The sequence below is a fragment of the Notothenia rossii genome, assembly GCF_949606895.1.
Source record: "Notothenia rossii genome assembly, contig: scaffold_637, whole genome shotgun sequence".
Classification (NCBI taxonomy): domain Eukaryota; kingdom Metazoa; phylum Chordata; class Actinopteri; order Perciformes; family Nototheniidae; genus Notothenia; species Notothenia rossii.
The window spans coordinates 1-15,000 of NW_027640065.1; the positions used below are offsets into that span (position 1 = coordinate 1).

At 38.5% G+C, this 15,000-nt stretch overlaps 1 protein-coding gene across 1 annotated transcript; it reads right to left on the reverse strand.

The window, feature by feature from the left end:
- Window positions 1-132: 132 nt before the first annotated feature.
- LOC307027127 (protein EFR3 homolog B-like) lies at window positions 133-14,994 on the reverse strand. Its single transcript, XM_079695318.1, has 4 exons — window positions 14,970-14,994; window positions 775-896; window positions 507-656; window positions 133-252 (listed from the first exon to the last, which is right to left on the reverse strand). Exons 2-4 carry the CDS (start codon window positions 813-815, stop codon window positions 153-155), a joined length of 291 nt encoding a protein of 96 aa, XP_079551444.1. The 5' UTR covers window positions 816-896; window positions 14,970-14,994; the 3' UTR covers window positions 133-152.
- Window positions 14,995-15,000: the final 6 nt, after the last annotated feature.

A 15,000-nucleotide genomic window follows, 5' to 3' on the forward strand; every position in this document is an offset into this window, starting at 1 on the left:
TGTGTGTGTGTGTGTGTGTGTGTGTGTGTGTGTGTGTGTGTGTGTGTGTGTGTGTGTGTGTGTGTGTGTGTGTGTGTGTGTGTGTGTGTGTGTGTGTGTGTGTGTGTGTGTGTGTGTGTGTGTGTGTGTGTGTGTGTGTGTGTGTGTATGCCTTACATGAGTACGGGTTTGATGGCGTTGTTAATGTGTCCGTAAGCAGCTCGACCCAGAAGCTCTCTGAAACACACCTCGGTCTGCTCTGCTGGAGACCCACTGCATACAAACGCACACACACACATATACACACACACACACACGCACATATACACACACAAACACACGCACATATACACACACACACACACACACACACAAACAAAACACCTGAGTGATATACAAATCTTAAAACCAATAAAGAAATGTGAGTCCTGTTCGCCAACCAAAACTCTGTACACAGATGAAAACGTGTGTGTGTGTGTGTGTGTGTGTGTGTGTGTGTGTGTGTGTGTGTGTGTGTGTGTGTGTACCTGCTGCAGTGTGTGTCCTGCTGCAGGTTGACCAGCAGAGCGGGGACGATCTGCTCCATGTGTCTCTGCTCCCAGATGTTCACCTGCAGCTCGTCGTCCACCGTCTTCCTGACGACGCCCTGCAGCCCACGGATCCCCGACACCCGGATCCTACACACACACACACACACACACACACACACACACACACACACACACACACACACACACTCAATAAATAGTAACTTGAAATACAAAGAAAATGAATATATAATATATCCCGACAGACTTGTCCTGCAGGTCTTTGTCTTCGTGCTCCGTGTGACACATCTCACTGAAGCGAGACACGAAGAAGTCGTAGCTGCGGTGATACGACGGCGTGTCCTCCTCGATGTTCGCAAACTTCACAAACTGAACAACAACAAACAAACAATGCTGACTCGTGTCAGGGTTTTAGAACTCATTCCTGTGTAGTACATTGTGTGTTAGTGTGTAGTACAGTGTGTATTAGTGTGTAGTACAGTGTGTAGTACAGTGTGTATTAGTGTGTAGTACAGTGTGTAGTACAGTGTGTAGTACAGTGTGTAGTACAGTGTGTATTAGTGTGTAGTACAGTGTGTATTAGTGTGTAGTACAGTGTGTAGTACAGTGTGTATTAGTGTGTAGTACAGTGTGTATTAGTGTGTAGTACAGTGTGTAGTACAGTGTGTATTAGTGTGTAGTACAGTGTGTAGTACATTGTGTGTTAGTGTGTAGTACAGTGTGTATTAGTGTGTAGTACAGTGTGTAGTACAGTGTGTATTAGTGTGTAGTACAGTGTGTATTAGTGTGTAGTACAGTGTGTATTAGTGTGTAGTACAGTGTGTAGTACAGTGTGTATTAGTGTGTAGTACAGTGTGTAGTACAGTGTGTATTAGTGTGTAGTACAGTGTGTAGTACATTGTGTATTAGTGTGTAGTACAGTGTGTATTAGTGTGTAGTACATTGTGTGTTAGTGTGTAGTACAGGGTGTATTAGTGTGTAGTACAGTGTGTAGTACAGTGTGTATTAGTGTGTAGTACAGTGTGTATTAGTGTGTAGTACATTGTGTGTTAGTGTGTAGTACAGGGTGTATTAGTGTGTAGTACAGTGTGTATTAGTGTGTAGTACAGTGTGTAGTACATTGTGTGTTATTGAGTAGTACAGTGTGTAGTACAGTGTGTGTTAGTGTGTAGTACAGTGTGTATTAGTGTGTAGTACAGTGTGTATTAGTGTGTAGTACAGTGTGTAGTACATTGTGTGTTAGTGAGTAGTTTAGTGTGTAGTACAGTGTGTAGTACAGTGTGTATTAGTGTGTAGTACAGTGTGTATTAGTGTGTAGTACAGTGTGTATTAGTGTGTAGTACAGTGTGTATTAGTGTGTAGTACAGTGTGTAGTACAGTGTGTATTAGTGTGTAGTACAGTGTGTAGTACAGTGTGTATTAGTGTGTAGTACAGTGTGTAGTACATTGTGTGTTAGTGTGTAGTACAGTGTGTATTAGTGTGTAGTACAGTGTGTAGTACAGTGTGTATTAGTGTGTAGTACAGTGTGTATTAGTGTAGTACAGTGTGTAGTACAGTGTGTATTAGTGTGTAGTACAGTGTGTAGTACAGTGTGTATTAGTGTGTAGTACAGTGTGTAGTACAGTGTGTATTAGTGTGTAGTACAGTGTGTAGTACATTGTGTGTTAGTGTGTAGTACAGGGTGTATTAGTGTGTAGTACAGTGTGTAGTACAGTGTGTATTAGTGTGTAGTACAGTGTGTATTAGTGTGTAGTACAGTGTGTAGTACATTGTGTGTTAGTGAGTAGTACAGGGTGTATTAGTGTGTAGTACAGTGTGTATTAGTGTGTAGTACAGTGTGTAGTACAGTGTGTGTTAGTGTGTAGTACAGTGTGTAGTACAGTGTGTAGTACAGTGTGTATTAGTGTGTAGTACAGTGTGTAGTACAGTGTGTGTTAGTGTGTAGTACAGTGTGTATTAGTGTGTAGTACAGTGTGTAGTACAGTGTGTATTAGTGTGTAGTACAGTGTGTAGTACAGTGTGTATTAGTGTGTAGTACAGTGTGTAGTACAGTGTGTATTAGTGTGTAGTACAGTGTGTAGTACATTGTGTGTTAGTGTGTAGTACAGTGTGTATTAGTGTGTAGTACAGTGTGTAGTACAGTGTGTATTAGTGTGTAGTACAGTGTGTAGTACAGTGTGTAGTACAGTGTGTATTAGTGTGTAGTACAGTGTGTATTAGTGTGTAGTACAGTGTGTAGTACAGTGTGTATTAGTGTGTAGTACAGTGTGTAGTACAGTGTGTATTAGTGTGTAGTACAGTGTGTAGTACAGTGTGTAGTACAGTGTGTATTAGTTTGTAGTACAGTGTGTATTAGTGTGTAGTACAGTGTGTAGTACAGTGGTAGTACAGTGTGTATTAGTGTGTAGTACAGTGTGTATTAGTGTGTAGTACAGTGTGTAGTACAGTGTGTATTAGTGTGTAGTACAGTGTGTAGTACAGTGTGTAGTACATTGTGTGTTAGTGTGTAGTACAGGGTGTATTAGTGTGTAGTACAGTGTGTAGTACAGTGTGTATTAGTGTGTAGTACAGTGTGTATTAGTGTGTATACATTGTGTGTTAGTGTGTAGTACAGTGTGTATTAGTGTGTAGTACAGTGTGTATTAGTGTGTAGTACAGTGTGTAGTACATTGTGTGTTAGTGAGTAGTACAGTGTGTAGTACAGTGTGTGTTAGTGTGTAGTACAGTGTGTATTAGTGTGTAGTACAGTGTGTATTAGTGTGTAGTACAGATGTGTGTTAGTGTGTAGTACATTGTGTGTTAGTGAGTAGTACAGTGTGTAGTACAGTGTGTATTAGTGTGTAGTACAGTGTGTAGTACAGTGTGTATTAGTGTGTAGTACAGTGTGTATTAGTGTGTAGTACAGTGTGTATTAGTGTGTAGTACAGTGTGTAGTACAGTGTGTATTAGTGTGTAGTACAGTGTGTATTAGTGTGTAGTACAGTGTGTAGTACAGTGTGTATTAGTGTGTAGTACAGTGTGTAGTACAGTGTGTATTAGTGTGTAGTACAGTGTGTTAGTGTGTAGTGGTGTGTACAGTGTGTATTGTGTTGTGTAGAGTTGTGTAGTACAGTGTGTAGTACAGTGTGTATTAGTGTGTACAGTGTGTATTAGTGTGTAGTACAGTGTGTAGTACAGTGTGTATTAGGTGTAGTACAGTGTGTAGTACAGTGTGTATTAGTGTGTAGTACAGGGTGTATTAGTGTGTAGTACAGTGTGTAGTACAGTGTGTATTAGTGTGTAGTACAGTGTGTAGTACATTGTGTGTTAGTGTGTAGTACAGGGTGTATTAGTGTGTAGTACAGTGTGTAGTACAGTGTGTATTAGTGTGTAGTACAGTGTGTATTAGTGTGTAGTACAGTGTGTAGTACATTGTGTGTTAGTGAGTAGTACAGGGTGTATTAGTGTGTAGTACAGTGTGTATTAGTGTGTAGTACAGTGTGTAGTACAGTGTGTATTAGTGTGTAGTACAGTGTGTATTAGTGTGTAGTACAGTGTGTAGTACAGTGTGTAGTACAGTGTGTATTAGTGTGTAGTACAGTGTGTAGTACAGTGTGTGTTAGTGTGTAGTACAGTGTGTATTAGTGTGTAGTACAGTGTGTAGTACAGTGTGTATTAGTGTGTAGTACAGTGTGTAGTACAGTGTGTATTAGTGTGTAGTACAGTGTGTAGTACAGTGTGTATTAGTGTGTAGTACAGTGTGTAGTACAGTGTGTAGTACAGTGTGTAGTACAGTGTGTATTAGTGTGTAGTACAGGGTGTATTAGTGTGTAGTACAGGGTGTATTAGTGTGTAGCACAGTGTGTAGTACAGTGTGTAGTACAGTGTGTAGTACAGTGTGTATTAGTGTGTAGTACAGTGTGTAGTACAGTTTGTATTAGTGTGTAGTACAGGGTGTATTAGTGTGTAGTACAGTTTGTATTAGTGTGTAGTACAGTGTGTATTAGTGTGTAGTACAGTGTGTATTAGTGTGTAGTACAGTTTGTTATTAGTGTGTAGTACAGTGTGTAGTACAGTGTGTGTTAGTGTGTAGTACAGTGTGTATTAGTGTGTAGTACAGTTTGTATTAGTGTGTAGTACAGTGTGTAGTACAGTGTGTATTAGTGTGTAGTACAGTTTGTATTAGTGTGTAGTACAGTGTGTAGTACAGTGTGTATTAGTGTGTAGTACAGGGTGTATTAGTGTGTAGTACAGTGTGTAGTACAGTGTGTAGTACAGTGTGTGTTAGTGTGTAGTACAGTGTGTATTACGTGTGTAGTACAGTGTGTATTAGTGTGTAGTACAGTTTGTATTAGTGTGTAGTACAGTGTGTAGTACAGTGTGTGTTAGTGTGTAGTACAGTGTGTGTTAGTGTGTAGTACAGTTTGTATTAGTGTGTAGTACAGTGTGTAGTACAGTGTGTATTAGTGTGTAGTACAGTGTGTAGTACAGTGTGTATTAGTGTGTAGTACAGTGTGTAGTACAGTGTGTATTAGTGTGTAGTACAGTGTGTAGTACAGTGTGTAGTACAGTGTGTAGTACAGTGTGTATTAGTGTGTAGTACAGTGTGTAGTACAGTGTGTATTAGTGTGTAGTACAGTGTGTAGTACAGTGTGTATTAGTGTGTAGTACAGTGTGTAGTACAGTGTGTAGTACAGTGTGTAGTACAGTGTGTAGTACAGTGTGTATTAGTGTGTAGTACAGTGTGTAGTACAGTGTGTGTTAGTGTGTAGTACAGTGTGTATTAGTGTGTAGTACAGTGTGTAGTACAGTGTGTATTAGTGTGTAGTACAGTGTGTAGTACAGTGTGTGTTAGTGTGTAGTACAGTGTGTATTAGTGTGTAGTACAGTGTGTAGTACAGTGTGTATTAGTGTGTAGTGCAGTGTGTAGTACAGTGTGTAGTACAGTGTGTATTAGTGTGTAGTACAGGGTGTATTAGTGTGTAGCACAGTGTGTATTAGTGTGTAGTACAGTGTGTAGTACAGTGTGTAGTACAGTGTGTAGTACAGTGTGTATTACAGTGTGTAGTACAGTGTGTAGTACAGTGTGTATTAGTGTGTAGTACAGTGTGTAGTACAGTGTGTATTAGTGTGTAGTACAGTGTGTATTAGTGTGTAGTACAGTGTGTATTAGTGTGTAGTACAGTGTGTAGTACAGTGTGTATTAGTGTGTAGTACAGTGTGTAGTACAGTGTGTGTTAGTGTGTAGTACAGTGTGTATTAGTGTGTAGTACAGTTTGTATTAGTGTGTAGTACAGTGTGTAGTACAGTGTGTATTAGTGTGTAGTACAGTTTGTATTAGTGTGTAGTACAGTGTGTAGTACAGTGTGTATTAGTGTGTAGTACAGTTTGTATTAGTGTGTAGTACAGTGTGTAGTACAGTGTGTATTAGTGTGTAGTACAGGGTGTATTAGTGTGTAGTACAGTGTGTAGTACAGTTTGTATTAGTGTGTAGTACAGTGTGTATTAGTGTGTAGTACAGTGTGTATTAGTGTGTAGTACAGTTTGTATTAGTGTGTAGTACAGTGTGTAGTACAGTGTGTGTTAGTGTGTAGTACAGTGTGTGTTAGTGTGTAGTACAGTTTGTATTAGTGTGTAGTACAGTGTGTAGTACAGTGTGTATTAGTGTGTAGTACAGTGTGTAGTACAGTGTGTATTAGTGTGTAGTACAGTGTGTAGTACAGTGTGTATTAGTGTGTAGTACAGTGTGTATTAGTGTGTAGTACAGTGTGTAGTACAGTGTGTAGTACAGTGTGTAGTACAGTGTGTAGTACAGTGTGTGTTAGTGTGTAGTACAGTGTGTAGTACAGTGTGTATTAGTGTGTAGTACAGGGTGTATTAGTGTGTAGTACAGTGTGTATTAGTGTGTAGTACAGGGTGTATTAGTGTGTAGTACAGTTTGTATTAGTGTGTAGTACAGTGTGTAGTACAGTTTGTATTAGTGTGTAGTACAGTGTGTAGTACAGTGTGTATTAGTGTGTAGTACAGTTTGTATTAGTGTGTAGTACAGTGTGTATTAGTGTGTAGTACAGTGTGTATTAGTGTGTAGTACAGTTTGTATTAGTGTGTAGTACAGTGTGTAGTACAGTGTGTATTAGTGTGTAGTACAGTTTGTATTAGTGTGTAGTACAGTGTGTATTAGTGTGTAGTACAGGGTGTATTAGTGTGTAGTACAGTTTGTATTAGTGTGTAGTACAGTGTGTAGTACAGTTTGTATTAGTGTGTAGTACAGTGTGTAGTACAGTGTGTATTAGTGTGTAGTACAGTTTGTATTAGTGTGTAGTACAGTGTGTATTAGTGTGTAGTACAGGGTGTATTAGTGTGTAGTACAGTTTGTATTAGTGTGTAGTACAGTGTGTAGTACAGTTTGTATTAGTGTGTAGTACAGTGTGTAGTACAGTGTGTATTAGTGTGTAGTACAGTGTGTATTAGTGTGTAGTACAGTTTGTATTAGTGTGTAGTACAGTTTGTATTAGTGTGTAGTACAGTGTGTGTTAGTGTGTAGTACAGTGTGTATTAGTGTGTAGTACAGTGTGTATTAGTGTGTAGTACAGGGTGTATTAGTGTGTAGTACAGTGTGTAGTACAGTTTGTATTAGTGTGTAGTACAGTGTGTATTAGTGTGTAGTACAGTGTGTATTAGTGTGTAGTACAGTTTGTATTAGTGTGTAGTACAGTGTGTAGTACAGTGTGTGTTAGTGTGTAGTACAGTGTGTATTAGTGTGTAGTACAGTGTGTATTAGTGTGTAGTACAGGGTGTATTAGTGTGTAGTACAGTGTGTAGTACAGTTTGTATTAGTGTGTAGTACAGTGTGTAGTACAGTGTGTATTAGTGTGTAGTACAGTTTGTATTAGTGTGTAGTACAGTGTGTATTAGTGTGTAGTACAGGGTGTATTAGTGTGTAGTACAGTGTGTAGTACAGTTTGTATTAGTGTGTAGTACAGTGTGTATTAGTGTGTAGTACAGTGTGTATTAGTGTGTAGTACAGTTTGTATTAGTGTGTAGTACAGTGTGTAGTACAGTGTGTGTTAGTGTGTAGTACAGTGTGTATTAGTGTGTAGTACAGTTTGTATTAGTGTGTAGTACAGTGTGTAGTACAGTGTGTATTAGTGTGTAGTACAGTTTGTATTAGTGTGTAGTACAGTGTGTATTAGTGTGTAGTACAGGGTGTATTAGTGTGTAGTACAGTGTGTAGTACAGTGTGTAGTACAGTGTGTGTTAGTGTGTAGTACAGTGTGTATTAGTGTGTAGTACAGTGTGTATTAGTGTGTAGTACAGTTTGTATTAGTGTGTAGTACAGTGTGTAGTACAGTGTGTGTTAGTGTGTAGTACAGTTTGTATTAGTGTGTAGTACAGTGTGTAGTACAGTGTGTATTAGTGTGTAGTACAGTGTGTAGTACAGTGTGTATTAGTGTGTAGTACAGTGTGTAGTACAGTGTGTATTAGTGTGTAGTACAGTGTGTATTAGTGTGTAGTACAGTGTGTAGTACAGTGTGTAGTACAGTGTGTAGTACAGTGTGTATTAGTGTGTAGTACAGTGTGTAGTACAGTGTGTGTTAGTGTGTAGTACAGTGTGTATTAGTGTGTAGTACAGTGTGTAGTACAGTGTGTATTAGTGTGTAGTACAGTGTGTAGTACAGTGTGTATTAGTGTGTAGTACAGTGTGTAGTACAGTGTGTAGTACAGTGTGTAGTACAGTGTGTATTAGTGTGTAGTACAGGGTGTATTAGTGTGTAGCACAGTGTGTAGTACAGTGTGTAGTACAGTGTGTAGTACAGTGTGTATTACAGTGTGTAGTACAGTGTGTAGTACAGTGTGTATTAGTGTGTAGTACAGTGTGTAGTACAGTGTGTAGTACAGTGTGTAGTACAGTGTGTATTACAGTGTGTAGTACAGTGTGTAGTACAGTGTGTATTAGTGTGTAGTACAGTGTGTAGTACAGTGTGTATTAGTGTGTAGTACAGTGTGTATTAGTGTGTAGTACAGTGTGTATTAGTGTGTAGTACAGTGTGTAGTACAGTGTGTATTAGTGTGTAGTACAGTGTGTATTAGTGTGTAGTACAGTTTGTATTAGTGTGTAGTACAGTGTGTAGTACAGTGTGTATTAGTGTGTAGTACAGTTTGTATTAGTGTGTAGTACAGTGTGTAGTACAGTGTGTATTAGTGTGTAGTACAGGGTGTATTAGTGTGTAGTACAGTGTGTATTAGTGTGTAGTACAGTTTGTATTAGTGTGTAGTACAGTGTGTAGTACAGTGTGTGTTAGTGTGTAGTACAGTGTGTGTTAGTGTGTAGTACAGTTTGTATTAGTGTGTAGTACAGTGTGTAGTACAGTGTGTATTAGTGTGTAGTACAGTGTGTAGTACAGTGTGTATTAGTGTGTAGTACAGTGTGTAGTACAGTGTGTATTAGTGTGTAGTACAGTGTGTATTAGTGTGTAGTACAGTGTGTAGTACAGTGTGTAGTACAGTGTGTAGTACAGTGTGTGTTAGTGTGTAGTACAGTGTGTAGTACAGTGTGTGTTAGTGTGTAGTACAGTGTGTATTAGTGTGTATTAGTGTGTAGTACAGTGTGTAGTACAGTGTGTGTTAGTGTGTAGTACAGTGTGTGTTAGTGTGTAGTACAGGGTGTATTAGTGTGTATTAGTGTGTAGTACAGTGTGTAGTACAGTGTGTGTTAGTGTGTAGTACAGTGTGTATTAGTGTGTAGTACAGTGTGTAGTACAGTGTGTATTAGTGTGTAGTACAGTGTGTAGTACAGTGTGTATTAGTGTGTAGTACAGTGTGTAGTACAGTGTGTAGTACAGTGTGTAGTACAGTGTGTATTAGTGTGTAGCACAGTGTGTATTAGTGTGTAGTACAGGGTGTATTAGTGTGTAGCACAGTGTGTATTAGTGTGTAGTACAGTGTGTATTACAGTGTGTAGTACAGTGTGTAGTACAGTGTGTATTAGTGTGTAGTACAGGGTGTATTAGTGTGTAGCACAGTGTGTATTAGTGTGTAGTACAGTGTGTATTAGTGTGTAGTACAGTGTGTAGTACAGTGTGTATTAGTGTGTAGTACAGTGTGTAGTACAGTGTGTATTAGTGTGTAGTACAGTGTGTAGTACAGTGTGTATTAGTGTGTAGTACAGTGTGTAGTACAGTGTGTAGTACAGTGTGTATTAGTGTGTAGTACAGGGTGTATTAGTGTGTAGCACAGTGTGTATTAGTGTGTAGTACAGTGTGTAGTACAGTGTGTAGTACAGTGTGTAGTACAGGGTGTATTAGTGTGTAGTACAGTGTGTAGTACAGGGTGTATTAGTGTGTATTAGTGTGTAGTACAGGGTGTATTAGTGTGTAGTACAGTGTGTATTAGTTTGTAGTACAATGTGTATTAGTGTGTAGTACAGTGTGTATTAGTGTGTAGTACAGGGTGTATTAGTGTGTAGTACAATGTTTATTAGTGTGTAGTACAGTGTGTAGTACAGTGTGTATTAGTGTGTAGTACAGTTTGTATTAGTGTGTAGTACAGTGTGTAGTACAGTTTGTATTAGTGTGTAGTACAGTGTGTATTAGTGTGTAGTACAGTTTGTATTAGTGTGTAGTACAGTGTGTATTAGTGTGTAGTACAGTGTGTATTAGTGTGTAGTACAGTTTGTATTAGTGTGTAGTACAGTGTGTAGTACAGTGTGTGTTAGTGTGTAGTACAGTGTGTATTAGTGTGTAGTACAGTTTGTATTAGTGTGTAGTACAGTGTGTAGTACAGTGTGTATTAGTGTGTAGTACAGTGTGTATTAGTGTGTAGTACAGTGTGTATTAGTGTGTAGTACAGTTTGTATTAGTGTGTAGTACAGTGTGTATTTGTGTGTAGTACAGTGTGAAGTACAGTGTGTATTAGTGTGTAGTACAGGGTGTATTAGTGTGTAGCACAGTGTGTATTAGTGTGTAGTACAGTGTGTAGTACAGTGTGTATTAGTGTGTAGTACAGTGTGTAGTACAGGGTGTATTAGTGTGTAGTACAGTGTGTAGTACAGGGTGTATTAGTGTGTAGTACAGTGTGTAGTACAGGGTGTATTAGTGTGTAGTACAGTGTGTAGTACAGGGTGTATTAGTGTGTATTAGTGTGTAGTACAGGGTGTATTAGTGTGTAGTACAGTGTGTATTAGTTTGTAGTACAATGTTTATTAGTGTGTATTAGTGTGTAGTACAGTGTGTATTAGTGTGTAGTACAGGGTGTATTAGTGTGTAGTACAGTGTGTAGTACAGTTTGTATTAGTGTGTAGTACAGTGTGTAGTACAGTGTGTATTAGTGTGTAGTACAGTTTGTATTAGTGTGTAGTACAGTGTGTAGTACAGTTTGTATTAGTGTGTAGTACAGTGTGTATTAGTGTGTAGTACAGTTTGTATTAGTGTGTAGTACAGTGTGTATTAGTGTGTAGTACAGTGTGTAGTACAGTTTGTATTAGTGTGTAGTACAGTGTGTATTAGTGTGTAGTACAGTGTGTATTAGTGTGTAGTACAGTGTGTAGTACAGTGTGTGTTAGTGTGTAGTACAGTGTGTATTAGTGTGTAGTACAGTGTGTAGTACAGTGTGTATTAGTGTGTAGTACAGTGTGTAGTACAGTGTGTAGTACAGTGTGTAGTACAGTGTGTAGTACAGTGTGTAGTACAGTGTGTATTAGTGTGTAGTACAGGGTGTATTAGTGTGTAGCACAGTGTGTATTAGTGTGTAGTACAGTGTGTATTACAGTGTGTAGTACAGTGTGTAGTACAGTGTGTAGTACAGTGTGTATTACAGTGTGTAGTACAGTGTGTAGTACAGTGTGTATTAGTGTTTAGTACAGGGTGTATTAGTGTGTAGCACAGTGTGTATTAGTGTGTAGTACAGTGTGTATTAGTGTGTAGTACAGTGTGTAGTACAGTGTGTATTAGTGTGTAGTACAGTGTGTAGTACAGTGTGTATTAGTGTGTAGTACAGTGTGTAGTACAGTGTGTAGTACAATGTTTATTAGTGTGTAGTACAGTGTGTAGTACAGTGTGTATTAGTGTGTAGTACAGTTTGTATTAGTGTGTAGTACAGTGTGTAGTACAGTTTGTATTAGTGTGTAGTACAGTGTGTATTAGTGTGTAGTACAGTTTGTATTAGTGTGTAGTACAGTGTGTATTAGTGTGTAGTACAGTGTGTAGTACAGTTTGTATTAGTGTGTAGTACAGTGTGTATTAGTGTGTAGTACAGTGTGTATTAGTGTGTAGTACAGTGTGTAGTACAGTGTGTGTTAGTGTGTAGTACAGTGTGTATTAGTGTGTAGTACAGTGTGTAGTACAGTGTGTATTAGTGTGTAGTACAGTGTGTAGTACAGTGTGTAGTACAGTGTGTAGTACAGTGTGTAGTACAGTGTGTAGTACAGTGTGTATTAGTGTGTAGTACAGGGTGTATTAGTGTGTAGCACAGTGTGTATTAGTGTGTAGTACAGTGTGTATTACAGTGTGTAGTACAGTGTGTAGTACAGTGTGTAGTACAGTGTGTATTACAGTGTGTAGTACAGTGTGTAGTACAGTGTGTATTAGTGTTTAGTACAGGGTGTATTAGTGTGTAGCACAGTGTGTATTAGTGTGTAGTACAGTGTGTATTAGTGTGTAGTACAGTGTGTAGTACAGTGTGTATTAGTGTGTAGTACAGTGTGTAGTACAGTGTGTATTAGTGTGTAGTACAGTGTGTAGTACAGTGTGTATTAGTGTGTAGTACAGTGTGTAGTACAGTGTGTAGTACAGTGTGTATTAGTGTGTAGTACAGGGTGTATTAGTGTGTAGCACAGTGTGTATTAGTGTGTAGTACAGTGTGTAGTACAGTGTGTATTAGTGTGTAGTACAGGGTGTATTAGTGTGTAGCACAGTGTGTATTAGTGTGTAGTACAGTGTGTAGTACAGTGTGTATTAGTGTGTAGTACAGTGTGTAGTACAGTGTGTATTAGTGTGTAGTACAGTGTGTAGTACAGTGTGTAGTACAGTGTGTATTAGTGTGTAGTACAGGGTGTATTAGTGTGTAGCACAGTGTGTATTAGTGTGTAGTACAGTGTGTAGTACAGTGTGTATTAGTGTGTAGTACAGTGTGTAGTACAGGGTGTATTAGTGTGTAGTACAGTGTGTAGTACAGGGTGTATTAGTGTGTATTAGTGTGTAGTACAGTGTGTATTAGTTTGTAGTACAGTGTGTATTAGTGTGTAGTACAGTGTGTAGTACAGTGTGTATTAGTGTGTAGTACAGTGTGTAGTACAGGGTGTATTAGTGTGTAGTACAGTGTGTAGTACAGGGTGTATTAGTGTGTATTAGTGTGTAGTACAGGGTGTATTAGTGTGTAGTACAATGTTTATTAGTGTGTAGTACAGTTTGTATTAGTGTGTAGTACAGTGTGTAGTACAGTGTGTATTAGTGTGTAGTACAGTGTGTATTAGTGTGTAGTACAGTGTGTAGTACAGTGTGTATTAGTGTGTAGTACAGTGTGTATTAGTGTGTAGTACAGTTTGTATTAGTGTGTAGTACAGTGTGTATTAGTGTGTAGTACAGTGTGTATTAGTGTGTAGTACAGTTTGTATTAGTGTGTAGTACAGTTTGTATTAGTGTGTAGTACAGTTTGTATTAGTGTGTAGTACAGTTTGTATTAGTGTGTAGTACAGTGTGTATTAGTGTGTAGTACAGTGTGTATTAGTGTGTAGTACAGTTTGTATTAGTGTGTAGTACAGTTTGTATTAGTGTGTAGTACAGTGTGTATTAGTGTGTAGTACAGTGTGTATTAGTGTGTAGTACAGTTTGTATTAGTGTGTAGTACAGTGTGTATTAGTGTGTAGTACAGTTTGTATTAGTGTGTAGTACAGTGTGTAGTACAGTGTGTATTAGTGTGTAGTACAGTGTGTAGTACAGTGTGTAGTACAGTGTGTAGTACAGTGTGTATTAGTGTGTAGTACAGTGTGTAGTACAGTGTGTAGTACAGTGTGTAGTACAGTGTGTAGTACAGTGTGTATTAGTGTGTAGTACAGTGTGTAGTACAGTGTGTAGTACAGTGTGTAGTACAGTGTGTAGTACATTGTGTGTTAGTGTGTAGTACAGTTTGTATTAGTGTGTAGTACAGTGTGTAGTACAGTGTGTATTAGTGTGTAGTACAGTTTGTATTAGTGTGTAGTACAGTTGGTATTAGTGTGTAGTACAGTGTGTAGTACAGTTTGTATTAGTGTGTAGTACAGTGTGTATTAGTGTGTAGTACAGTTTGTATTAGTGTGTAGTACAGTGTGTAGTACAGTTTGTATTAGTGTGTAGTACAGTGTGTAGTACAGTTTGTATTAGTGTGTAGTACAGTGTGTAGTACAGTTTGTATTAGTGTGTAGTACAGTGTGTATTAGTGTGTAGTACAGTGTGTAGTACAGTGTGTATTAGTGTGTAGTACAGTTTGTATTAGTGTGTAGTACAGTGTGTATTAGTGTGTAGTACAGTGTGTAGTACAGTGTGTATTAGTGTGTAGTACAGTTTGTATTAGTGTGTAGTACAGTGTGTAGTACAGTTTGTATTAGTGTGTAGTACAGTGTGTATTAGTGTGTAGTACAGTGTGTATTAGTGTGTAGTACAGTGTGTAGTACAGTGTGTATTAGTGTGTAGTACAGTTTGTATTAGTGTGTAGTACAGTGTGTAGTACAGTGTGTGTTAGTGTGTAGTACAGTGTGTATTAGTGTGTAGTACAGTTTGTATTAGTGTGTAGTACAGTGTGTAGTACAGTGTGTATTAGTGTGTAGTACAGTGTGTAGTACAGTGTGTGTTAGTGTGTAGTACAGTTTGTATCAGTGTGTAGTACAGTGTGTAGTACAGTGTGTAGTACAGTGTTTAGTACAGTGTGTACAGTGTGTAGTACAGTGTGTATTAGTGTGTAGTACAGTGTGTAGTACAGTGTGTGTTAGTGTGTAGTACAGTTTGTATTAGTGTGTAGTACAGTGTGTAGTACAGTGTGTATTTGTGTGTAGTACAGTGTGTAGTACAGTGTGTAGTACAGTGTTTAGTACAGTGTGTACAGTGTGTAGTACAGTGTGTATTAGTGTGTAGTACAGTGTGTATTAGTGTGTAGTACAGTGTGTACAGTGTGTAGTACAGTGTGTATTAGTGTGTAGTACAGTGTTTAGTACAGTGTGTACAGTGTGTATTAGTGTGTAGTACAGTGTGTAGTACAGTGTGTATTAGTGTGTAGTACAGTGTGTAGTACAGTGTGTAGTACAGTGTGTAGTACAGTGTGTATTAGTGTGTAGTACAGTGTGTACAGTGTGTAGTACAGTGTGTATTAGTGTGTAGTACAGTGTGTACAGTGTGTAGTACAGTATGTATTAGTGTGTAGTACAGGGTGTATTAGTGTGTAGTACAGGGTGTATTAGTATGTAGTACAGTGTGTATTAGAGAGTGTGTACTCACAGCGTTAGTAGCCAGCAGGTGCAGGTGCTGC

What these genes read in the sequence shown, in the direction of transcription:
- LOC307027127 (XM_079695318.1), bottom strand. Translation starts at nt 815, where the DNA reads ATGTGTCACACGGAGCACGAAGACAAAGACCTGCAGGACAA. An exon ending in GACAAAGACCTGCAGGACAA is followed by an intron (nt 657 to 774) that starts GTCTGTCGGGAT and finishes GTGTGTGTGTAG; the next exon opens with GATCCGGGTGTCGGGGATCC. An exon ending in CAGGACACACACTGCAGCAG is followed by an intron (nt 253 to 506) that starts GTACACACACAC and finishes GTTTGTATGCAG; the next exon opens with TGGGTCTCCAGCAGAGCAGA.